The following is a 26,523-nucleotide window of genomic DNA, read 5'->3' as shown; positions in this document are numbered from 1 at the left end:
AACATAGCATGTACCCCTGGTATACTGGCCGGATGTCTGGTGCTGCAAGCAGCGACCTCTCTACAGTTATGAATACTGCAACATGAGAACAGAAGGACATGTAATGACTCTGTAGGGGATGGCTGTGGAATTAGCGATAAGAGGTTAACGAAGAGGCATCATCATCAGCCTGTGCATGTACAGTACTGCTATTGCAAAGCCTTGGTTACGCAGAAGTGTTAAGTACCAACAATAACTAAGAAGGTGGCAGAGTAAGCTAATCTTGAGATAGCTTTGTCATGCCATCTGCAGCACTTTTATCCTACATAAAACTCTCTCTCAGGTACCAGTAGAAACCTCAGAATAACCTGGTAATGCCTGATCCAAGGAACTGTATAAGGGTCTACTATTTCACTTTTTAAATTCTTCAAGACTTTTGGTTTTCTAGTACAATAATGGGAATGGACCCCATTCTTAAGTCAAAGTATGATTACAATTCATGAAATTAGTATTATTTCTATCTTTGATCTTAGCAAAAGGTGTTCTTCGCAGTATCCGCAATGTGCCCAGAACTGACTCCTGTAGTTCATATGGAGTTACATGCATCGCTAGCATATCTAACTATGACGGTAATTTGTTTTTTACATGACCCATTGCTTCTACTACTAAAGGAACCGTCTGGGTATCCTTCTTCCACGTCTCTCGTTTCTGCCTGCAAATCATGATATTTTATGACTTTGTGTCTCTCTGTAGACAAGACACTGTAATCACTGCATATAGCAGTTTCAATTATCAATGCTACTTTTGTCTATTTTTCATGGACTACTATACCTGGTTTTCTCGCATCTGATTTTTGAACTGTTGGTGATGGGTGAGTTTCATGTGATATAAACATCATTTTCTATAATGCTTTAGGCTCATGTTTCCAATGCTTCCCAGCTGCTACCTCAGTATTACAACTGTCTTGCCACATTATTATGTCTTTCAGTATACAGGCCCTCTGCCATTACTTTATCACACCCAGCAACTAAATATGCAACAGTTTCCAGTTCTGTTTTACAGAATCTGTATTGGTCAGTTTCTCCCATGTGTTCAATGTACTTTGCAAACCAATGCATATGCAAGTCAACTATCCAGGGCCGCCAATATGAACTTTTCATCTTTTGGTTTAAATTCACCTCTCCTTAATCATTCTTACATGAGATCCTGAGCAACATGAGGTTGTGCCAAGTGTTTTCGGTACTTGCAACTATATTTATGCTTCTACATTTCTTGCCTTCTCATCTGATCCTTCCTCTTATATTCTTTTTTTGTTTTTTCGGCACACTTGTTACCTGATTTTTTGTTTATTTCTGGTTTGATTTCCATTCCCGCATGACACCAATATGCTTCTGTAAACTAAGCAGGGAAGTCATCTTAGACGACTTCTCATGTTTTAAAACTTCCATTATTTTGGATCTGATGAAGTCAGGAGATATACATTTAGTCCCAAAATTGAAGATCTATTATGTAATTAATTTTGAGGAGGCCCAAACCTCCTTCAGAAGAAGGAATATATATTCTTGGTGTGCATACTGATTTTTATACATCATCTGAAATATGTGAAACATTTTTCTTATATTCCTGTCCACCTGATCCGATACCTTTAGAAGCCAGTCAGTCACACCAAAACTATAAGTTAAACAAGAAGAGTAAATTGGTTTATGGCTGGGACCTTGTTCCTAGATGTTAGAGCAGTTTTCAATATTAGTTTTAGTCTTCTGAAATACTCCTTAATGAGTTTTGTTCACATTTGTTCATGTTTTGTCAATCCTTCAGCAATTCCAAATATTTATACACTTTTATACATTTGTACAAGTTCCTAAATATCTCATTACTGTTCCAGTTTGATATTTGCTTGATACTGCATCTTTCCTGCTCTAAATGTTGCTTATGTACATTTATCAATTCTTATATTATCTGAGAAAGTTTTAACCACTTGCAGTTGTGCTTTCAACTCCTCATGTGCTGAACTATATGGTTTTAAGTCATCCACAAAAAGAAGATGACAAGTGTTTACACTTGGATGTTTTCTTGGAGCCAAGTTGTAACCATGGCCTAATCTGTTAAGTAGACAGCTTAGTGGGTGAAGGGTGAGACAAAAGAGCAACTATGACAACGAGTCACCCTGGAATATCCCACTTTGAATTGTTATCCCTGGGATAATAACTTGTCCTTTATCAATGTATAGCTGCAAAGTGGTTTGCTACTGTTTCATGATCACTGCAATGTAACTTATCAATGCAGGATGTATCATATACATCTGAAAGCACTCCTTTATACATGAATGTGGGATGCTGTCAAATGCTTTTTTGTAGTCCATCCATGCCATACGTAGATTCTTCTCCTTTTTACAAGTCACCCTTATGACTTTATTTAACAAATGATCATTTGTTCCATACGTCTTGATTTTGTTACCCTTTTGCTCCATTGCCATGACTGAGTTTCCATGCACAGCAAGATGAAAACCACTTCGAAGTGCCAGTGCAACACAAACAAAGTGAGTGAGTAAGGGTCTCAGACTCCTTAAAAGCCAGGGGGCCACTTATCACCATTTGGTAAACCAGCTACAGAACAATATACATAAAGCACTACGCCTACGGAGAGGGAAGGAAAAATGTCCACTTCTTCTATGCTTGATTAATTAATTGCTTTAATTGGCCAACTTCATGCTCTACTAGACACACATTCCTTTGATGTCCTACAGAAACCTGGCTCAAACAAGGAACAAAGGACAATGAAGTCATCCCACCAGGTTATAATATAATAAGATTAGACCGTACAACCAAAAAGGGTGGTGGGGTAGCAATTCTGTATAAATCTGAGCTCCATGTTTCTGCAGTAGACTTACAACTACCTTTAGATATTAATGTAGAAATCCTTATCTCTAAACGTCAGGTCAATGCTAGCAAATCTATTTGCATAATCTGCTCCTACCTACCTCCAGGCAATAACATCAACACCCCTGAAAATATCCTCTACTGGCTTTCTTCCTCCCTCCCACAAGAAACCATAGTACTTGGTGACTTCAATATAGACTGGAATAGCTGTACCTGTAACAAACCTTCAGTCCACATAAATCTGTATGGCTTCTCTCAAATTATCAACACCCCAATCAGAATCCATAAACCCAGTAGCAAAGAAAGTACCTTAGACTGGATCCTAGTACAAAACATCCCCTCTCTTATATAGCAGATACCATTCCTGATATTAGCGACCACTTCCTTACTTATATAATTAGGCAAAAAAAACTTAATTCTTAACCAAACCATCCTTAAAACTACATGAAACAAAAAACATTTTAATGCTGTAAGCTTCCAAGCTGAGCTACAAGCCTGTGACTGGTCTCCCTTAAAACAACTCTCACTTGAGGATGGAGTATCCTATTTTAACTCCAAATTCTTACAAATACTGGAATACCATGCCCCTAGTCGATTCATAAGAACTAGAAATAAAGCTGCACCATGGCTCTCTAAAGAGACAGGACACAAAACCCCATTAAGAAATAAGATCTGGTCTAAATGGAGAAACACTGAAAACCCAACTGATCACCAAAACTATAAACACTTGAGAAATGCCACAAAAAATCAATACTCCTTTATAAAACAAACTGCTACTTTAAACTCCAAGACAAGCATCAACAAAGCCCACAAACTTTCTGGTCAGCTATAAATAGACTTTTACACCCAGGCCACTCCAAGACTCCAATCCCTTCAAGTCTCTCCTTAAACACTCCCAAGGAGATTGCTGACACAGTCAATACTGTCTTTACTGAAACTGTACAGTCTCTTGCTAATTCCTTACCTCCTGTTAGCACAACCCTCACATTCCCCATGACTAGCACACCCCCCACCTTTCAATCAAATCCAGTTCCTACATCCCTCATCTACACCCTAGTGACTAAGCTTAAACCATGTAGCCCCTCAGCCGATCTCCTACCAGCTGAATACCTGCAAATTGCAGCAAAAGTACTTTCCTATCCTATTTCCATACTAATCAACAGAACCATTACAGAAGGTTCCATTCTATCTCTCTGGAAAATCTCTCACATAATCCCACTTCACAAGGGTGGTAACTCAACTGAAATATCTAACTTTAACCCCACAGCCCTACTCTCTCCTCTAGCCAAAATAATGGAAAAATGCATCCACCACCAACTACTTGATCACCTTCTCCAAAATAACTTTCTATCAGACTGTCATCATGGTTTTAGGCCTTTCCATAGTACTACTACTACCGCTCTATTATCCTTCTCTAACTGCATCAACAAGCATCGTAACAATAATAAGCTTGCCGCTGCACTCTTCATAGACCTATCAGAAGCCTTTGATATGGTGAACCATCAATTACTACTAGACACACTAAAACAACTCTCACTCATCTCTCAGGCATTACAATGGTTCAAGTCCTATTTAGAAAACAGCAAGCTGTCTTCTGGGGCAATAACTTTTCCACTCATCTTCCCATTACTCTTGGGGTCCCACAAGGCTCTATCATGGGACCTCTCCTTTTTTCTATATTCATCAACGATCTAAAGATAAATATTCCTCAAGCCACCGGCATTCAATATGCAGATGATTCTACACTAGTGTGTTCTGCCACCTCATCTTATGAGTTCCAAACCATTACTCAAACTGTATTCAACTCAGTTGAAAAATGGTTCCTGCAACATTGTCTTCTACTAAATGCCAAAACACGAAATTACTGATATTTACTCCAACACTAAAGTCCCCCCCATTGATCTCACTGTTAAATTCAGCAATGGTTCTGTAATTACACCTGACCACCAAACTATTAGGTGTAACAAATTATCAAAATCTTAACTTTGATGCACACATTAACACTACTATTAAAACTGTTAACAGAAAACTTGACTCGCTCTATAGGATAAAATATTTCCTTACCCCTGAAGCCAGAACCACCATCGCCCATACCCACCTTATCTCTACCCTCCTCTACGCCTCACCTATTTATACCAATCTTTCCAAATCTAACCTAAATAAACTGGCAACTTCCTATAACAACATTGCCAGATTTGCCACTGGCTCACCATTTAGAAGCCAACACTGTATAAATCTCAAACAGCTAGGATGGCTAGAACTCCAAAACCAGCTACTATTTCAACAACTTACTATCACCCATAAGACATTCTTTCATACCAACAATATTCCTATTCTCAGTAGCCTAATCTCTCCCTATAGAAATGTTACTACCCTACGCTCAGCAAATAAATTACTAGTAACCATCCAGAAATCCCATAATAAAGCAGGAGACTCCCTCTTCTCTAATTCTGTGGGGAAGATTTGGAATACGCTCCCCAGCAACCTACAATTACTTTTATCATTACCACTCTTCAAGTAACAACTAAAATTACTCCTATTGCCCATGTATCAACCCAGACTAACAGTAACTGTATAGCATTACTGTTTTTGTTTCCCCCTTCCCACAACCTCCTAGTGGGATTATGAAGCCTCCTCTTCTTTAATATTCTAGTGTTCTCTTTTCTGTGAACCTTCCTATGGTACATACTTTGAACCCTACTCCTGCTCCAGGCACTTGCATTGTCAGTTTTATACGTATACAGTACAGTTGTGTACCTACCATAAATGTAGATGTTCGAGTGTATTCACTGTTGCAGTCATTACACTTGGGTTATCCTGCTGGCAGTCTACCTGCAGTCGGCCTGAATTCCAAAGTCCTGGTCTGGAATCGGTTGCTGTCGCCTCTTCCCTGACGTCAGTGCGCCAGGGGCATACAAGATGCAGCCGATGCCATTTTCTTCAGTTTTTCTTGCCCCGGATGTCAGGTGCTCCAAAAGGGTAGGCTAAAAAACATTGCTTATAAAAAGCATGCACTAAAATAAACAATACCTTCATCTACAAGCAAATACACCACATAGGTTGTATGGAATAGAGAAGTACAGATAAGTCCCAGCAAAGAAAGGGGGATGTTGGGTGGGTAACCTGGACTGCAACAGTGAATACACTCAAACATCTACATTTATGGTAGGTACACAACTGTACTATGTTCATCGTGTTTCACTGTTGCAGTCATTACACTTGGGTTGAATCCCAAAGCTGAGGATGGGCGGCTGGGTCTAAATGGAATTAGGAGTGGCTATGAGGCCCTGCAGAACTGCAGTGGCAAAGCCTGCTCTGGATTTAGAGTAAAGAGGTAAGTGGTAGTGCTTGGTAAAAGTGTGCACTGAACTCCAAGTTGCAGCCTCCAAAATTTCCTTGGTTGGTACTCCTCTGAGAAAGGCTGCTGATGTGGCTGCTGCCCTGGTCGAATGTGGCCTAATGCCCATAGGCACTGATTTGCCATGCTGTGCATAGCAGAAACGAATGGAGTCTCCTATCCATTTTGAAATAGTCTGCTTTGAGATGGCCTTTCCTTGTGATCCTGCAGCATATGCCACTAAAAGTTGCTCAGTCTTTCTGAAAGCTTTAGTTTTGTCCAAGTAGAAGCATAGCTGCCTGTGTATGTCCAAAGAATGTAGAAGTCTCTCCCCTTTATTCTGGAGATTTGGATAAAAAGTAGGCAAATGAATGGTTTGATTAAGAGCCACACTGGATACTACCTTTGGCATACATGTTGGGTTTGTCTTTACAGAAACCCTGTCATGATGGAATATGATAAAATGTTCCACTGCCATTAATGCCTGTAACTCTGAGACTCTTCTTGCTGATGTATAGGAGCAGAGCTGTTTTCCATGATAAGAATTTTATCTCAGCTGTATTGGCTGGCTCAAAAGGAGGCAGTGTGAGCTTTTCCAAGACAAAATTGAAGTCCCATGCAGGTATTGGTGCTCTCCTTGGGGGTCTTATGTTTTTGGCCCCTCTGAGGTACTGCCTTAGCAGTGGATGTGAAAAAATAGGTGGTTCCGTATTGTAATGAGCTGAAATGGCAGAGGCATGGATCTTAATTGATGAGAAGGATAGGCCTTTGTCCAGCATCTCAGTTAGGTATTGTAAAATCTGAGGAATATTTGGAACAAGTGAGTCAACTCCTTGTGCCCGATTCCAAGCACAGAATCTCTTCCATTTTTCTGCATAAGATTTTCTGGTGCTGGGCCTCCTGGCTTCCAAAATTACATCCATAACTGCTTTGGAGAGAGGTGCATTCTGAGTGGTTATATTATTCGCCATGCAGCCAGATTTAAGGTTCTGAGTTGGCTGTGCAGGATCTGATTGTTTTGTTGGGTCAGAAGATAAGGAATTTGAGGTAAAATCCATGCTGGGCCTTGAGACAAGCTTTTTAAGACTGGGTACCAGTGCTAGTGTGGCCAGTCTGGGGCAATCAGAATCATTTTTGGCTTCTCTTGTCTGACCTTTAGGAGTACCTTGGGGAGGAGAGGCAGTGGAGGAAAGGCATAAACTGTCAGGGTTTTCCAGCTGAATGATATAGCCTCCACCTTCCATGCTTGTGTGTGATAAGTCCTTGTGCAGAATCTCTGTAGTTGGCAGTTGTGAGGGGAGGCAAATATATCTTGCCTGGGCATCCTCATTTCCTTGTTATCATGCTGAAGACTTGTGGATCTAGTTTCCACTCATGAGGGTCCATGAGGTTTCTGCTTAGTTCGTCTGCCAGAGTATTTGTCCTTCCTGGCAGGAATTGTGCTTGCAGATGCACTTGATAGGTCAATGCTGTGTTCCACAAAGTCATGGCTTGCCTGCAGAGGGGGTAGGAATGTGTGCCCCCTTGCTTGTTTATGTACCACATGACTGTAGTACTGTCCGTCTTTAGTAATAGTTGTCCTGGATGGAGTAGATCCTTGAAGGCTGTCAGGGCATTCTGTACAGCTAGCATCTCTTTTTGATTGATATGAAGATGCATTTGGCTTGCGGGCCACGTGCCCTGAATACATTTTCCTGCCATGTGTGCCCCCCAGGCATAATCCAATGCATCTGTTGTTAGTGTCTGCCTGGCTGTGGGTAAAGTGAATGGCTGTCCCTTGTTGTGGTGACAGGCCAGTGCCCACCATCGAAACTCCTGTTGCAGGCAGGGAATGAGAGTAATTATTGTTTCCAGGCTGTGGCAATGTTGAGTCCAAACACTTTTTAGATACCATTGTAGCTTCCTCACATGCAGTCTTGCATATGGAATTAGCAGAATGCAGGATGCCATGAAGCCCAAAGCCTGCAGAATTTTTCTTGCAGATAACTGGGTTTTTGTTGCCATCATTTGGAAGTAATGAGTCAGTTGCCTTTGTTTGTCTGGTGTGAGATAAGCCATCTGGCAGTTGTATTTAAGCTTGCACCCAGGAATATTATCTCTTGAGAGGGCACTAGTTTTGATTTCTTTTCGTTTACTGTGTACCCTAGGCAAATTAGTAATCTTTTTACAAACGCCAGATGCTTTAGTAGAATGTCCTTGCTCTCTGCTTGAATAAGGCAGTCGTCCAAGTAGGGATATATTTGAATTCCTCTTTGTCTGCAAAATGCAATTACTGGTGCCAGGCATTTTGTAAAGACCCTGGGCACAGTAGATAAGCCAAAGGACAGTGCAGAGAATTGGTAGTGCATTGAGCCAGCTATGAATCTGAGGTATCTTCTGCAAGACTGTGTGATTGGGACATGCAGGTATGCCTCTTTGAGGTCCAAAGTTATGAGACAAGCCTTCTTGCCCAGCATGGGTAGAAGTTGCTGCAGTGTCAACATTTTGAATTTTGGAACGTCCAAAAAAGTATTTAGAATAGACAGGTCCAGTACTGGTCTCCAGGCATTGTCCTTTCTGGGTACCAAGAAAAGTCTTGAGTAAAATCTTTGCCCCTGCTCTTGCTGTGGTACTCTTTGAATAGCCCTCATGTCCATGAAAGATGAAATTTGCTTTTGTGCCTCTGCCCACTGATTGTGTGGCAGGTCTAGCATATCTTTTGCCTCTGGGAGGGTGTGAATGTGGAACCTGTAGCCCTGAGAAACAATATTCAGTACCCATTTGCCCTGGGTGATCATGTGCCAATTTTGTGAGAAAAGTGCTAGTTTTCCCCCTAAGGGTGCTGCCAAAAGGTAAGTGCTTGGCATTAGCAGTGGGAAGTCAATGGGACTGTTTCCTATATGGTTGTGATTTGTCTTCTCTGCTTTTGTTGGCAGAAGCACCCCATTGTTTAGGCCTGTATGAGCCTTAGGGCTGAGATCTGCCTCTAGGGCGTCTGTATCTGCCTCTTTGTGGCCTGTCTGACACTGGAAAGGAACAATTCTTAGAAGGCCAGTTCCTGCTAAATCTGGGTGGCTGAACCTGTAAGAAATCCTTTACTGTCTGCATAGATTTCGCTTTATCCTCCATTTTCTTTAACACCTCTTCTGCCTTAACACCAAACAAAGCATCATGCTGTAATGGAGCATCCAATAATTTTGCTTTAACATGATCAGGCAGACTCTGTTCCTTTAACCAAGCATGCCTTCGAATGACAGAGCCTGTAACTGCGGCCCTGCAAGAAGCCTCTAGTGAATCAAAACCACATTGCAAAGTATGCTTTCCCACTTGTTCAGCTGCATGCAATAAATCCTGCATTTCCTTGTTTTCATGACATTCAGAGTTTGTCAGCATTTTCTGTTTTAGCAGAGACATTAGGTATTGCTGATATTTAAGCATGTCAAACTGGCAGTTTAAAGCCCTTACAGCTAAAGTAGCAGAGGTGTAAACTTTTCCCCCCCATCTGTCCAGTGCACTAGAATCCCTATCAGAGGGAACAAGGTTTTTTGCAGTGGAAACCTTGACCCCTTTGGGACCCTGAGATTTAGTTTCTGGGTTAGCAGCAGGGTTTTTTTATAAAGAAATTTATGTGAATCTGGAACCCTGTAATACCTATCTGGCTTAACTGGTGCAAGGGGTACAGAATCAGGAGACAGACTGGACTCAGAAAATACATCATCTATAATGTCTAGCACAGGAGGAATAGCAAGAGGTCTGTGTTGAGGCAATAAAAGAAAGTCTCTGAGCCTTTTCTTGGATTCTGAATAATCTTGGCTCTCCCAGTGGAAATGCTCCCTCATGGTGTGCAGGGTTCCCCCAAAAGAATAGTCCTCAGAAGGAGAGGCTGAAAGGATAGATTCTTCAGCATCAGAGTCCTTATAGGGAGGAAAAGAATATCCCTGTTCTGAAGGGGAGTCAGAAGAAATAGAAACCTGATCAGAGGAATCATAGTCAGTGTCCTGCCTAGGCCTTTTATCAGGAAGGGGATGGGAACCCCTGATCAAAGTAATTAGGTCCTCGGCCATTTTAAGCATCTGTTTCTTAGGCATGGATGACTGTCCAGGAGAATGCTGTACTTGTTTCTTTGTCTTTAAAGGTGTTTTAGACTTTATCTTGGTTGCTGAAGTGGTCTTGATAGAAAGCTGTGTAGGTCTGAAAACACCCTCAGAAGCCGATGCCTGCTCAGCGGCTCTGGACGCATCTGAGGGAATAGTTTCTGTAGGCCCAATACCTTGAGGCCTAGTTGTCTCCGCGTGGGAGTCTGAGGCGGCCTGTGGCTCTGAGGTAGCGGGTGTCAGGGGCTGCGAAAGCACCTCACTGAGAACTGGCAACTGGCCTAGAAGAGGCTTCGTCGTCGGTTTTGGACCTCTGATGCCTGTCCTTTTCTTTTTCCTTGCGCTTTTTATGAACTCCGGTCGTTGGCTGCTCTGACAGCATTATATAGTTAAACCTTCAGCCAAAGTAATGGAAAGCAAAATCGTACCGATGCTTAATAGTGCGTTGGTTAAATCTAGCACAAAACCGACAACTAGCAACGTCGTGGTCAGGGCCTAGGCAAGGAATACAGTAAGAATGAAAATCCTTATGAGGTATTTGCTTCCGACAAGAAATACAATTGTTAACTTTTACTGACATCGGTCTGGAGCAAGAAAAAGTTTCCTCAATGGGGTACTTAGCTTTATTGAAGACTTCGGATCTGAAATTCAATTTTGAAAATCTCAGAGGAGTTGGCCAACCGGCACTTGCGAACTGCTTTTGCTTCGGGCACTGCGCAGCAAGAAAGACTGAAGAAAATGGCGTCGGCTGCATCTTATATACCCCTGGCACACTGACGTCAGGGAAGAGGCGTCAGCAACTGACGCCAGACCAGGACTTTGGAATTCAGGTCGACTGGGGGTAGCCTGCCAGCAGGATAACCCAAGTGCAATGACTGCAACAGTGAAACACGATGAACATCAACTATGTTATACAAGTGTAAACTTCTGAACAGACATAAGTAGCTAGAATCTTTCATTTCTTCCCTACACTTCTACAAGTCAAATGTTAACCTCTAAACCTCAGGTATATGCTTCTAGAACTACTGCATTGCTAAAATCTGCACACGTTTTCTTTTTGATGCTAGCTTCTACTATGTTAGCCTACAGCAATATTGTATTTAACGGTTTTAGTTTTATGTTTCTTTACTGCTTTTTTATTCCTGTTACATTAGTTTAATTTTGGAGCTTTTCTCCCCGGGCCTCTACTGAAAATGGACATGTATCCTGTTAAATTAGCCCAGTCAACAAATGTAAAATAAAATAAAATAAATAATAAATAAAATAAGTATATAACAGTAGCCTTAATGCCTGTCTGTCATATCTTCAATCAGTGAAGAAGCTAGACACCCTGTTCAAGTATAACTTAGTTTTTTTTCTTTCTGTTGTTATAGAGGAAGCACTTACAGGGACCTTATGTCGAAGGGACTGAAAAAAACAAACATTGCTCAGCATATCTTACTGGTTTTATTCTCACAGATGGAATGCCTGATAGGCTGTATCTTCAAAGGCTTAAGAAGCTAGACATCCTGTTCAGCATATACTACTGGTTTTGTTTTTGTAGAGGAGTACCTGACAGCATCCAAACTATGCATGTTCTACAGTGGAAAGTGTCTACCAACATGTGGAATAATTCCAATAACATAACACACAAGGCAGGAGTCGGCTACAGGTGAAACAGCAGACCACTACAAAGTTCACATACTACTAGCATAGGATTAAGCAGTAGTGCAATGCTTAACCAACCTCATCAAAAAAAGGCATCTGATCTTCATCCATTTGTCACCAACCTCATCAAGGGCTACATGTCAGTAAGACAATAACCCTCTGGGGCTGAGAGAGGGGGGAGTAGTTGGTAGCAAAGAAGTGAGTCTAAGCTTCAATGCCAAAAATGTTACTGTCTTCATTTCCCAAAAAAACGGGATTTAAGGAGCTTTAAGTGTGTTACAATTATCTATTTATGTACCTATTAATAATATATCCGCAATATATACTAGTGAGTATAGTGTTATACATATCTATCTGAATGGTACACGGAGGGTTAAAAGAGAGAGAGAGACATGTTTCAACACATTTACCCTCACATTATAATCAGCAGTCTTTCCATACAGCTATTAAACTAAAATTCATGAATAAGGAACACACCTAATTCCTACGAAAAGTGCTGTTAAGGTTGCCCCTGGAATACTAAATACAGCTCTGGTGATTTGAAGGTGAAAGGATATGAACCAAGGAGTGAGCAGTGAGCAGTGGGAGGCTGTCAAGAATGTAAGGAGGATGGGTGGACTGAGGAATGAAGGAAGTAACTGGATACTGAGAATGGACACACTCTGGAGTAAATAGGGCAACAACACAATACAGAATACTGAAATGACTTGCTAAAGTCTACTGGACAGGAGGAGTTCAAGGTACCCAAGAAAATGGGAAATTGGGCAATGGCCAGCTATACAATCAATGGGTAGGTGGCCCCAATGATTTATGTCAATAATATGTTACCAATATGTCATTCATCCATCTCTTTTTCTCATTTTTGCACATGGGTTTGGGGTGTCATTTTAACAGTTATCTTCTGCAGTAATTACTGTGACACTAACAGCTAACCACAACATATTAAAACAATTTAATGTTCATAATTACCGGTCATTCATTACTCACATTGCTGACTAGATAAACTCCACGACCCCTGGAAGATGCCACTGGCTTGACAATCCATGGACCCTTGTCCTTTGAATAGGCAGCTGTACAAACATAGAATAACGCAATAATAATACAAATTACAAAAAGAAAGGTCAACAATGTATCTATAATGCATCTGTACAACAGTTTCCTAGAAATATTCACTGCTGATCTCTCACCAAGTGTTGATGCTATTGAAAAGCCACAAAAGCTTGTCCTTTAAATGCTTTTAGACAAATGCATTTTTACATTTTGGACCCATAAAACAATTGAATATTTTCTGCATTGTTTTACATTTTTAACTGAAATATTCACTAATACAGCATGTCACTCACTTTAAACTATGAGACTGGAATTAACTACAGTCAAACCAAAATCTGGATTAATCTTCAAACATGGCAATGAAGCAGAAGATTAAATATAAGTACAAATCCTGACAACTGTTGCAAGCCCACAGCTGTTTTATTATTTTATTGTTTTGTTTAAATAAAGATTTAAGCTAATAATATGTCATTCAGTCTTGTGACTGCATTAATCCATCTCCTGACTAAATCAAGAGACATTTTTTTCCTGACCCATCCTGCTGGTTTACAGGCAAGGTGATCATCTGTTCAGCTGGTGACCAGGTTTCATGAAAGGACCTGGAATGGTCACATGGCTAGCAGGTATGAGTACCCTTAACCCACACTTGCTTCCATAGGAGGGTTGTTTGCTGATTAATAACCTTATAGAAGATGACAGCAAAGGTACAGATGTTTGGCAGAGGGGTACAAAAGTGCTTTAGGAATATGGGTGGGACATACTTGCCTTTCACAACATCACTGCATACTCATCATTTCAATATGAAATTATATCATGCATTCTGTGACATCACCACATACTGTACAGTGTAGAATTATGCCACCTGAAGTCACTCTGTCTTCCATCCTCCTGGAGCTATCAAGTACTTTAGGGATATGAATGGGACATGCATGCTTTCCATGACATCAATGAACATTCATCAGTGTATAGCAAGCAATGATGTCATTCCATCTCTGATATCACTGCATACTGTAAAATTTAGAATTATACCACCCAAAGTCACTCTTTCTTCCATCATCCTGAATGGCCAAGTACAGATAAACTAAAGGGCAGACGTGATAATGGCATAAAAAAAAGAGAAAAAGGACATGGGAATGATGACACCACACCCACTACAAAATTTTTTACAATTACTTTTCACTTATACTTTTTACTGAAAACTTTAAAAAAGTCAAGATTAGAATACTTTGCTTAATGTTACATGTGCACAAACCACTGCTCAGGTTGCAAACTTCCTTTAAAAAGAAAATCTAGACAGTCTTAACTACTGAAGATTATGTTATATACAACAAACTACATCTTAAAAAGCAGAGAACTGGCAAAAAAAGACAAGATGACAGAATGGATGCTTCATGCACTAAAAATGTTAATATCACCACCATGCATAACGTAGTTCAGTTGTATGATGCACATGCACTAACACTTAAGTGGTACTTTGAGTCTACCATTAGCTGTACTAGCATAACACGTAAGCTAAGAAAAGCAGAATTTAACCCAGGTGTTAATGTAATTGTGGTACAATTATTACTATAAGCAATTACTTTTATTATACAATTTATGTTTTAACCATGTGCCACATTCCAAGCATCTCTCTCTCTCTCTCTGTCCACACAGTTAACAGTGTATATGCACAGTACTCCCACCCACAGTAACTCAAACAAGCAAAGACCTCCAACCAGCTGCAAATACAATTGAAGCCCATCTGTAGCAGAGTATAATGAGATACTAGGCAGTAATGCCACAACAGAGTTACAATAAGGATTCATAGAGTCTAAGGCAATGTGTTCAGGCCTTACACCTAATGTTGAACACTGACTCAAATACATTTAGCACAAAAATTCAGAATTAACGCAAAGGTTCAACATTATTTAAACATGACGGATTTCCAAGATGGTTGCACATTAAGTAACAGCTTAATTTTGGCTCTTCCAGTCTGAAAACAGAAACTTAGCAAAGGCGGCCAGTGGACCTAGATTTCTGGGTAAATTTCAGTAACTAGCTAGTAAGCGCACTGCCTGGATGCCAGGAAAAAAGAAATATAAAGGACCCAGAGGATAATCAGCTACAAAAGGTGAGAAAGAAACAGACTGACAGGAGTACTGCAGTTGTTCAGCAAAAAGCAGTAAACATTCCATACAGGACTACCAGTAACCTAGAGGATAGTAAAAAGCAGCTGCACACAGAACTGGTTAAAATAAAACACTGGTGGAGTATATCAACACAAACAATAAAACACTGGAAAAAAATGGAAGAATCTTTAAAAAGGTATTCAGATAAGGTGGCAGAATTGCAAAACCCAGAGGCTGAAATGAGAAGAAGGCTGGCTTAATATGAGACTGCACAAGAAGAGATGTTTCAAAAATAATAGAGCTGGAGGATATAGCACATAGGGAAAACCTGAGATTTTATGCTGTACCAGAGAAGTGTGATGGAACAGACTGTATTAATTTTATGAAAGCACAAATAAGCAACTGGACTAGTATTTCACAACAGAAACTGAAAACTGAAAGGACACATCATGTGTAGTACGCTCCAAATCTGGTTACTAGAAAACAACCTAGACAGTTAATAGTAAAGATGCACTCTTACTAGCAGAAGGAGTTGATTCTGACAAAATTGTGGCAGAAGGATAAAGTGCTAAAAGTGGGAGGCAGTAGAGTGTTGGTGATGATGATTAGTCACTGTACAGCAGGCAAACGAGGAGTAAATATATTCCATTATTTAGGGAATGTTGAAAAGCAGGAGTAATAGCCAAACTGCTGTACCCAGCCATCTTCAAAGTGTTTTTCCCTGGACGTACAAAATCAATTTTTGATGAAGTACATGCTAATGGGGAAATACAAAAGCATGTCCAACAAAGGGTTAGCTGCGAGTCAGAAGGAGGTTCTGCTTTGTGTTCTTCTGGTGATAAAGACTCGGGACAGACTGAGGCTGTATTTCAGTTGCCTGAGAAAAGGAAGAAACCATAAGAATTAACTAGAAGAATCAGGAGTATGTTGGAAATGAAACAGACAGGATTTGGGAGATGGGGATGAACAGGATTAAAGATAGTAACTTGGAAATCAATAACTGTGGGATGATAAGGCAATAGTTATATTTGCAAAACATGACAGAACAAGAAAATCTGAAAATAATAGATTTCCTTGCACTTTGTTAAACTTGTGGGGGACTTTAAAGCATAAACCCTACTTCACGTTATTAATGTTTGGGGAATAAAATCAGTAACTTGGAAACAAATAAATGTGAGTTTACAAAGCAATAATTATATTTGTGAAAAGGCAGAACAGGAGGATCTGGAAATACTGGATTTTGGTGGATTCTGTTAAAATTATACGGCACTCTAAAGCATATGATCTCCATTATGTCATTAATCTTTGGAGAACTACTTTGGAGAGGGAAGGAGAATGGAGAAAGTTAACTGTAAGTAAAACTATTTTTTTTTCTTAATGGTAATGTTTAAATGTTGCATGACTTTCTTAGCAAGCTATGAAAGTTTTCTTTTTTTTTTCAATAAACATCTTTATTAAATTCTCACCTATGACATGGACAATCTTACATTTATATAACTGAAAAACAAACACTGACACCACTTTAGTTGCAAACATTACATATCACAGACACCACTCAAACAACTGTAGTTGCAAACATTATACACCACTTATAATCTATCCAGTCATTGCCAATTAAACATTATATGGCTCATTCAAATCCTGCCTCTTAAACCTCATTCCTTCTCTACAGCTATGAACGTTTTCTTAGTTCTTTTTTAATGTAATAGGGATACTAACATAAACAGGTGTTTTTGTTTTGTTTTTTTTCTTTTTCTCCCTTCTCTCTCTTTATTTATACAGTTTAAGAGAAGTAGGCACTGCAATCTGGGGAGAAAAAGGGGGGAGAGAGAGGAAAGGTCTAGTTAAGAGAGAATGACAAAGGAAAAATTTGTGTGTTTTTTCTCATGCTTGCACAGGGAAATGATTAGGTTAATCCTTGGACTTATTCAGTAACAAGTTTACTGCAAAAGCATATAAATGGAAAAGAACATTGAATATTATAAGGTTTTTTTTGCTGGTAAACCTTATCCTTAGCAGTTTGTGTCTGGTTTGCATGTCACCAGAAGACAATCTGATAAAAGAGAAATGGCTTGGAGAAAATGTTTACTGAAAGCATTCTAATGTTTTCTTAGCTGGGACAGTTATAAAGGTAAGACAAAACCAGACATCACTTACTAAAAGGACAGGCTATATCTTGCGTCTTAGCATGAATGACCTTTCTTTTAGGTTGTCTCTAGCCTGGGGGTGTGGCTATCAGTTTAGAACATTTGTTCTTATTACGTACATATTTTTCATGTTATTAAGTTAATAGATGTTAGGGGGTATTGTGTGTGTGTGTGTGTATTTTTGTTTGAAGGTTTTCAATAAAACAAAAAAAAAATCTGCAAGATGTGACATAGGCTGAAATGGAGATGATAAACAAATGTATAAAAGATTAACTTGCCAAATGGTGCATGCATGTAACACTAAAGCTGGAACAAAACATTTAACAAAAAAGTATATAAATGGTGGGAATAATAATCCCTCAAGAATATGATTCTTTCTATAATGTCCTTAAATGTTCATGGTCTAACAGATAAATACAAAAAAAGAGTAGTGAACTATATTAAAAAATGTACAGTACAAATAGTTATGTTCCAGGAAACACACTTGGAGAGAACTGAACACGTGAATTTGATAAAGAAGGGTTTTCACGATGGTTATTCAGCAGAATACCTGGGAAAGGGAAAAGAAGAGCTCCAATAATATTAGAAGAAAATATAAAAGATAATAAAGGCAGATTTGTAGTACTAATGTGTTACTGTCAAGCGAGAAGGATTACACTGGCAAGTATTTACAATCCACAGAAAACTGCTATAATGGAGCTTAAGAAAATTCTGGGAGAAAGAATCAGCTTTCAGCAAGAAATATTACTTATAGGTGGGGACTGGAATTTGATTTGCAACAGTGAAGATGTGTCTGGGGGCTCAGAAGGGAAAATATAACAAAGGAGGACATATATTTTAAAGAAATTATGAAAATCTTTGACATGGAAGATGAGAATTCAGTACTAGAAGCTTGGAGTGAATTTACATATTATTCCCCAAGATATAAAAACTGGGCTAGGCTAGACAGAATTTACATTTCACAGGAACATGTGCATTTAATTAAATGTCTTGATATATACCCAATAACCATTTCAGATCACATGCCAATAATAACTAAAATAAAAATGCAGGGTAAATTAGACACTGGCACTTTTCCACCTATTTGTTGAAAAGAGAGGAATTTATGGAACGAGCAGTGGAAATTATTCAGGAGTAATTAGAGAAGACAGAAATGTCTTCTGAAAGTATAGCTAGGGAGAGGGATACAATTAAAGTGGAATTTAAAAATAAAGTAGAAATAAAAGAAAGGGAGATATGGTTAAGAAGCAAAAAGAATTACTTAGAGGGACTGACAAATGTTAAGGTATTGCAAAAGAGGGAGACTCTCACATAACAAGAAGAGGAGCAACAACCACAGAATGCTAAACAGAAAATATAGGATTCACATTGATAATATGCATGAGTTTAAAAACACTGCTGTTAAGCAACTGTTTTTTGATGATAACTTTAGAGTGCAAAAACCTTTAGCACAAGGACTCAGGCAACAGAAAGTAGAAAGGGCTGTCACCAAGTTTAGGGACCCTATAAACAAGGATGACAACAAGGGATCCTGCAGAAGTATTAGTAATATTTTGAAAATTCTATGAAAGTCTGTATAAAGCAGAGAAATATGGAGATCAAGGAAAAGGTACAAATGGAAATGTTTATGGAAGAATTAAATATGCCAAGGCTAGAGGTAGTGGAGGCTCAATTACTAACAGTTAGGACAGGAGGAGCTGAGATAAAAATGGCCATATAGAACCAATCTACAGGAAAGTCCTCAGGAATAGATGGCATTCCTGTGGAAGTCTGGAAGCTAGGAAGGGAAAAATTGATAAAAATCTAGAAGGTTTTGCTTAACAGCATTTTAAGAAGAGGAGAAGTACCAACATCCTGGAAGAAAGTGGTAGCTGTAATACCTAAAGAGGGTAAAGACCCATCAGACTCAGCTTCATACAGGCTCATTTTAATCTTAAATCATGATTATAAAGCATTTATGTCTATAATGGCTAAAATAATGGTAAAACTGATACCAAAATTGATAGATATGGATCAGTGTGGTTTTGTGGAGGGGAGGCAGAGATATTTTACAACATTAACAGAACAGTGATGATCCGGGGGAAGCAGAATGCATAAAAATGCCACCGTTGTTGGTAGGTCTTGATGCAGAGAAAGCATTTGACAGAGCAAGATGGGACTTTATGAGCAGAACAATGGAAACATTTGCATTCCCCGATAAAATTATAAGGTTGATTAGAAGGATGTATGAGGGATCAGAGGCGAAAATTAAAGTGAGTGGGGTCCTCCCTGATAATCTCTGCTTGAACAGAAGAATCAGACAGAGGTGTCCTCTTTCAGGTTTGTCATCTGTATTATATTTAGAACTGGCAAAGAAAATAAGGGACTCAGAAATTCAAGGATATAATTGGTATGATCATCAAGAAAAGCTGGCTTTATTTGCAGAGGACACTACTTTATACTTAACAAATCCAGAAAGGGAGATTATAGTGCTGTGGAACATACTGAGACAGTTTCAAATATTTTTGGGATACAAAATTAATGAAGCTAAAATGAAAACAATAGGAGTAAACTATCTAGCCACATAAAAATTGGTTCAGCAATATCCATACTTAAGGGGACATGAGAAAATGAAGTATTTAGAAGTATGGATTAAAAATGATACCGGTGTGGCAGCTAAGGATATGTGGGAAGAGACTAAACAAAAAATAATACAAAAACCGAGGAAATGGATGCTCTGTTACATGGTTATCGATGCTAAGATACAAGCAGTTAAAATGTTTTTATTCCCATTAGTTTTATACACAGGTCAGGCATATTTTTATCAACCAGAAGATAAGTTGTGCATAGTAGTTAATAAAGAGCTGAAGGATTTTATACAGAAGGGGAAGATAGCAACAGTCAAGGGGGGTAACCTTATTCTTCCAATAAAAGAGGGCAGGTTACGATTACCCAAGTTGAATGGATATTTAAGAGCAACACAGTTAAGGCTCCTATACATAGCACAAGCAGAAAACTATAATTCAAATGGAAAGAGATGATGATGAAACAGTGGGGAAGCTTAAGTGACAGAGAGACTGGGATTTTCGATGCAGAGCTTTAAGGAGAATAATAATAATAACCCTACAGAATATTATATTCATAAAGTAGCAAAAGGTATTCTAGGAACTAAGGCAATATGGGAATGAACAATGGAGATTCTGCTGATAGAGATTACTGCAATTAGAGATACAGACAATAGGCAAGAAGGGACAGGAATATATTGGGAGAAAACTGGCAAAGGAACCAAGGTATTGGGAGCAAATAACTAGAGGGAAAGGTAACAGGCTGGGAAGGCGCTAAGAACTTATTTGGACTGCAGGTTAGAGATTGCCTTCCATATAAAGGACTGATATTAGAGTATAGACAAAGAGAAAGAAACCAAGTCCTAAATGAAAGACCAGCACTGGTAGAGTTTTTGGTAAAATCTAGAACAGACGTTACTGTTAAGAAAGGAATAATAAGTAGAGCATATAAAATATTGCATGATAACTATAAGAATCAATCAGAGGAGGGTAGGAAGGGATTGGGAAGACAGACTGGATAAGCAATTCACAAAGAAACAATGGGGGATATATGTAAATCTCCCAAATATGCAACAAAATCTGTAGGATTTATGATCTTTGCCTGGAAGTTTTTACATACGTATTTTTATACCCAAGCAGGTACCAAAGAATTTTTCCTCAGGCAGGCAGCAAATGCTGGAGGTGTGATGGGGAACAAAGAGGTGATTGGGAATAAATTTTCTCGGAGTGTAATGACTTGGCAGACTTTAAATATTATCTGCAGTCTGCACTGTCTGAGATGTTGGGTGAGCAACTTGGAATAACTAGGGAAATGATTTTGAGCTATGATACAGAATCTGAATTGCCTAGACACAGTAAGACCTTGTTGGGTCTAATTATGATGGCTGCCAAAAAAGCGATTACTAGAAAATGGAAATCAAAGTCTAAACTAACTTTACTAGAAGTAACGAAGATAGTAGCACAGACAAAACAACTGGAACTGGGATCTTTGGAAGAGGGTAGGAGCAAATTATATAGGAAAAAATGGGAAATGGATCAATACATGCAGAGGAGGAACAAGGTTAAAAAGAAGACAGGATTTGAAAGAAATATGTAATGGCTGACTGACAATGACTGGATATATTAAAATGATGTAGAATATCTGCTGCTACAGTTGTGTTGGCACCAGTTTGTAATTTATAATGTTTGCAACTGAGATTGTGTTGTTATGGTTTATTTTCATTTATATAAATGTAAGATTGTCTATGTCATACATGAAAATTTAATAAAGATTGTTTTTGTTTAAAAAAACATTATTTAACCACAGCTGGAATTTTATGAGCAGGGAAATGGAAGTATTTGCATTTCCTGATAAAATTATAACGTTGATTAGGAGGTGTGATGATGTGAGGTATTGCCAGCTACGCCAGGAGAAGTATGGCAGTGGATGTGTAACATATGCCAGCACAGCTAACTCGAGTTTTGTAAATAATTATATGCCATTTGTATTTTAACCTTTAAGAGTACTTATATTTATTTGGTAACATTGCAGCCACTCCTGAAAGCCTTGCTGCACTGGTCAAACACTACCATTTGTATTAGTATTAATTTCATTCAGTATAATTGGGTACCCTTGTAAGAGCCTTAGAGTAGCTGGCTTTGGAGCATTCTGGTGGCAGTATCTACCTTATAGTCTGGGCAAAGGGAGCATAGCCAGTAAATCTGTGCCAGCCTTTACAAGGTGTGTGTGTGTGTGTGTGTGTGTGTGTGTGTGTGTGTGTGTGTGTGTGTGTGTGTGTGTGAAAATTAAATCTCAAAACGTTTGCGAGTCAGCCACTTGGAGCACTGGTTTCACAGAGGATGACATGGCTTGGAACATTTGGTTGAGGACTCGACTCTACAGCTATGGTCAATGTTGAGTCTTATTTGGGGCCTGATGAGAGAGATGAAAGCCTAGCCCCAGGACAGGAGCATGTTCCCTGTGTGCTCTTAAGGGAAACTGTGCTTGGTGCAGAGAGCTGCATCTGAAAATATGGTGTGTATCCACTTTTGTTCCAAGTGAATGTCCCTCACTGGTGTCTGTGGTGAAGATTGAGACTCCTTGATCACTGGCTCAGAGAAGGGATGTCAGGATATATGAGGGATTGGAGGTAAACGTTAAAGTGGGTGGGTTCCTGTCTGATAATTTCTGTTTGAGCAGAGTAACCAGGCAGAGGTGCCCTCTTTCCCCTTTGTTATTTGCGTTATATTTAGAACCAATGGTAAAGAAAATATGTGACTCGGAAAGTCAGGGACATAATTGGGATGGTAGTCAAAAGTTGGCTCTATTTGCAGATGATATTCTTTTATAACGGATAAAACCAGAAAAGGACATACCAGTGTTGTGGAACATTTTGAGACAGTTTCTCAAGTCTTTTCAGGATTACTATGTACCCACAAATGAATTGGTTCAGCAGTATCCATATATATGGGGACATGATAAAATGAAGAACTTGGGAGTATGGATTAAAAAAGATTCTGTTGTGGCAGCTAAGGATATGTGAGAAAAGACTAAACAAAAGATAATGCAAAAATTGAGAAACTGGAAGCTATGGTTTATGCATATGGACAGCAAGATATAAGCAGTTAAAATGCTTTTAGCCCCTTCACTTTTATACACAAATCAGGCATATTTTTCATCAAACAAAGAAGTTGTGAATAGCAATTAAAGAGCTAAAAGATTTTATCTGGGAGGGGAAGATGGCAAGAATCAAGTGGGAAAACAAGAATTCTTCCAATAGAACAAAGATGTTTAAGATTACCTGATTTGAAGGGGTATTTACACAGTTAAGGCTCCTATACATAGCACAAGCAATAAGCTATAATTCAAAGTATAAAGGGATAATGATGACATGGGGGAACTCAAGAAACAAGGAGAGACTGGGATTTTTGTTGCAGATCCTTAAGAAGCTGACTCTGAAGAAGTCTTAACAATAAAGACGAAAGCGTTCAGTTGTATTTACTGTCTAGCTTTTGGGTTCTCCTGCTTCAGTGTCTTTGGTTTGGAATAGTTTTTAGAACTGTGTGTTTGGGTTACTAGATCCTTAAGAACAACAGTAACCATACAGAGTATTATATTCATAAAGTAGCAGAAAGTATTCTAAGAACTAAGCCAACATGAGAATGGAGAAAGGAGATTCTGCTAATAGGGACGACTGCAGTTAGGGATACAGATAATAGGCAAGAGGGATTTGGAATTTATTTGAGAAAACTGGCAAAAAAACAAGTTGAGAGGAAATAATTAGAGGGGGAATGTGACAGAATGGGAAAAGGCAAAAGAATTTATTAGGACTGCAAGCTAGAAATTGCCTTCCCTAGCAAGGATCGACATCAGCGTATAGGCAAACAGAAATTTATAGGAAGATCCTGACTGAAGGACCAACACTGGTAGAGTTTTTAATGGACTCGAGAACAGAAGCTGCCTTTAAAAAAAGGGTTAATTTGTAGAACATATACAATACTGCACAACTATAAGAATCAATTAGGCAGGTTAGAAAGGCTTGGAAAGAGAGACTGGATAAGCAATTCACAAATAAGTGATGGGGGATATATGTGTCTCTCCCAAATATGCAACAAAGTCAAGAAGATTGAAGATCTTTACTCAGAAGTGTTTACATAGGTATTTTTTACCTCAATTAGACTCCAAAGATTTTTTTCCTCAAATACACAGCAAATGTTGGAGGTGTGATGGGGATGAAAAAAGCAATTGTGCACATATTTTCTGGAAGTATAAAACTCCCTACAGACAACTCTATGAGAAATACTAAGCGAGCACATTGGTATCACCATCAAGCCTCTTTTTCCCATTTTTCTACATGGAGTCAGGGTGTTGTGTTAACTGTCACCATCTCTCTTGATTCAATACTACACTCCTGCCTTCTTCAATACTCATATTGACTGTCGCAGAACTTCTCTCAAACAATCCATCCTCCTCTTTGCTGGATACCCTCATTTCCTCTTACCTTCTTCCTGTCTGTCCCAAATATTCTTCACCAGATTGTCTTCTGCTTTTCTGCACATGTGAACCACCATAATCTGTTCTCTCTGAACCTTCCTGCAACTGAAGCTAATCTGGCTTCTGCTCTTATGTCCTCAATCCTCCATGTGTCCCACAGTGTACATTCTACCACTCATCTCAGGCACTGTACTTCAATCACCTCTAGCTTCCTCATCTGCTCTGCCTTTAATGCCCAAGTTTCTCTACCATACAGTAGTACTGGTCACACCAGTGTTTCCTACACCTTACTTTTCAGCTTCTTTGGCATTCTTCTATCATACACTACACCTGACAATCTGTGCCAGTTGGCAGCACTCCCTCTGATTCTAGCTTTGACCTCTTCATTTAGACTTCCCTTCTCCTCAACCACCCCCCAGATACCTGAAGCTGTTAACCTGTTCCACTTTCTTCCCTTTGATCTCAATTCACATGTTCTTCTGATTTCCCAAATTTGCTGCTAGTATTACTGTCTTATCTGTACATATTTTCATCTCATGTGCATTCAATTTTGCATTCCATTCTTGCTGAGAGTCTGCATACTGCAACTTTGTTGATCTGTCCCCTCCAATCTGTTTACTACTGTAGTCCGTCACTACTAGTATGAACAGCAGTGGACTTGGACATGAACTCTACTGCACACCCACTCCTACTGGGAACTCCTCTGTAAGATTGAACACTGTTTTTACTTGTCACTGGTTTCTTATACATAGCCTGCACTAGTTCTACCAATGTTTCTGGGGAAATGAACCCCCTCAGGACTGCCCAATCAGCTTTCTTGGGACATTGCCATATGTTTTCTCCAAGTCTAGGAATGTCCAGTTGAACATTTCCCTCATTTCTAGCTTCTTCTCAAATAGATGTCTTACTGGAAACATCACGTCAGTTCTTCTGTATCCTGATCTGAATCCAAATTTTTCATTTCCCATCTTACTTTCTACTGTTCTGTGTATTCGTCAGTCACCATCTCTAGAACCATCATGCAGTGTGAGAGTTTGATACTTCTGTGTTGCCCGGAGTTGTGAATGTCCCCTTTGTTCTTTAACACTGGCACTAGTATGCTTATTTTCCAATCATTTGGGATATGTCTTTCTTTCCATATTGTTATGAGTACCTTCAGGAGACATTTCTCCCACATCTCATCCAACATCTTGATCATATATATCTGCTGTGACCTCATCTGAGCCTGCTGACCTCCCAGACTTCATTTTCCTTAGTGCTGTTCTTACTCCTTCTACAGTGGCCTTCTCCTTGTCTGTCATCATTGGCTGTGTCTGGGGTAGCACCACTTCTGTGGGGGGTTTCTTCATTCAGAAGCTGCTGGAAGTTATCCTTCTATCTGCCTTTGATGTCCTGTGGACTAGTGAGCAGATTGTTGCTGGCATCCCTTATAAAGGGTGTCTGACTATCTTCTTTATCTTTCTGTCTTTGCCCTGCAACCTGATAGAATTTCTTTGTGCCATCCACTGAGTCCCTTTCCAGAAGGTGTCAGAGTCCTCTGAAGCCTTGCTCTTTACTACTGCAATGCCTCTCTTAGCCTCTTTGTTAGACAACCAGTATTCCTTCCTAACCTGGCCCAACTTTTCTATCCCCCACATTTTCCTGCAAGCCTCCTTTCAACGACTTCCTGGACTTCTGCATTCCACCACCAGTTTTCCTTATGCAACATATTTCCATACTTGACACAACTGTACATCTGTTTTGTAGCCCTTACACATGCTGTTTTGAGGCGCTGCCATTCTTCAACTTCACATATTTCCTCTTCTTGAGGTGCTACAGCTCTGAATAATTCATTGAACTGTTTTGCTTTTTCTCCAGTCAACTTCCCAGTCTTAGCCTGGTCTCTGTTGACCTTAGAGCCCTCTCTGACCTCTGTTTGAAGCTGATTAAGGGAACTAGTGATTTATGCTATGGGCTGACAATTTCAGTTGGGATGACTTTGCTATCACTGATTCTACCTAAGTCCCCTTTCCTTACAAGGAGGAAGTCTACCTGGGTTGCATGTTGGTCACTCTGGTATATGATCTTGTGACCATCTCTCTTGCTGAACCATGTGTTTGCTACTATCAAGCCATTTGCCAGACAGAAGTCTAGAATGACCTCTCTTTCTTTATTCTTGTTACCCCACCCATGGGGACTCGTGCAGTCCTCATAACCTTTTCTGTCTGTCCTGATATGTGCATTCAGGTCCACCATTACCAATACCAATTCCTGTTGTTCTGCTTTATCTAGTAGGTCATGCAACTG

At 39.4% G+C, this 26,523-nt stretch overlaps 1 protein-coding gene across 1 annotated transcript in view; it reads right to left on the bottom strand.

Moving 5' to 3' along the window:
* The window catches only part of TTLL5 (tubulin tyrosine ligase like 5), a gene marked incomplete in the record, with an annotated part of 5,893,562 nt that overhangs the window by 5,223,969 nt on the left and 643,070 nt on the right, over nt 1–26,523 (bottom strand). Inside the window, 1 exon segment of the mRNA XM_044073865.1 lies at nt 12,903–12,985. Within this exon segment, the coding sequence (XP_043929800.1) occupies nt 12,903–12,985 (83 nt within the window).

This window comes from Protopterus annectens, chromosome 6.part0, assembly GCF_019279795.1.
Source record: "Protopterus annectens isolate FY-2018-M chromosome 6.part0, PAN1.0, whole genome shotgun sequence".
Taxonomy (NCBI): domain Eukaryota; kingdom Metazoa; phylum Chordata; order Ceratodontiformes; family Protopteridae; genus Protopterus; species Protopterus annectens.
The sequence above is the reverse complement of the archived record's forward strand: the minus strand, read 5'-3'. Positions and strand labels throughout refer to the sequence as shown.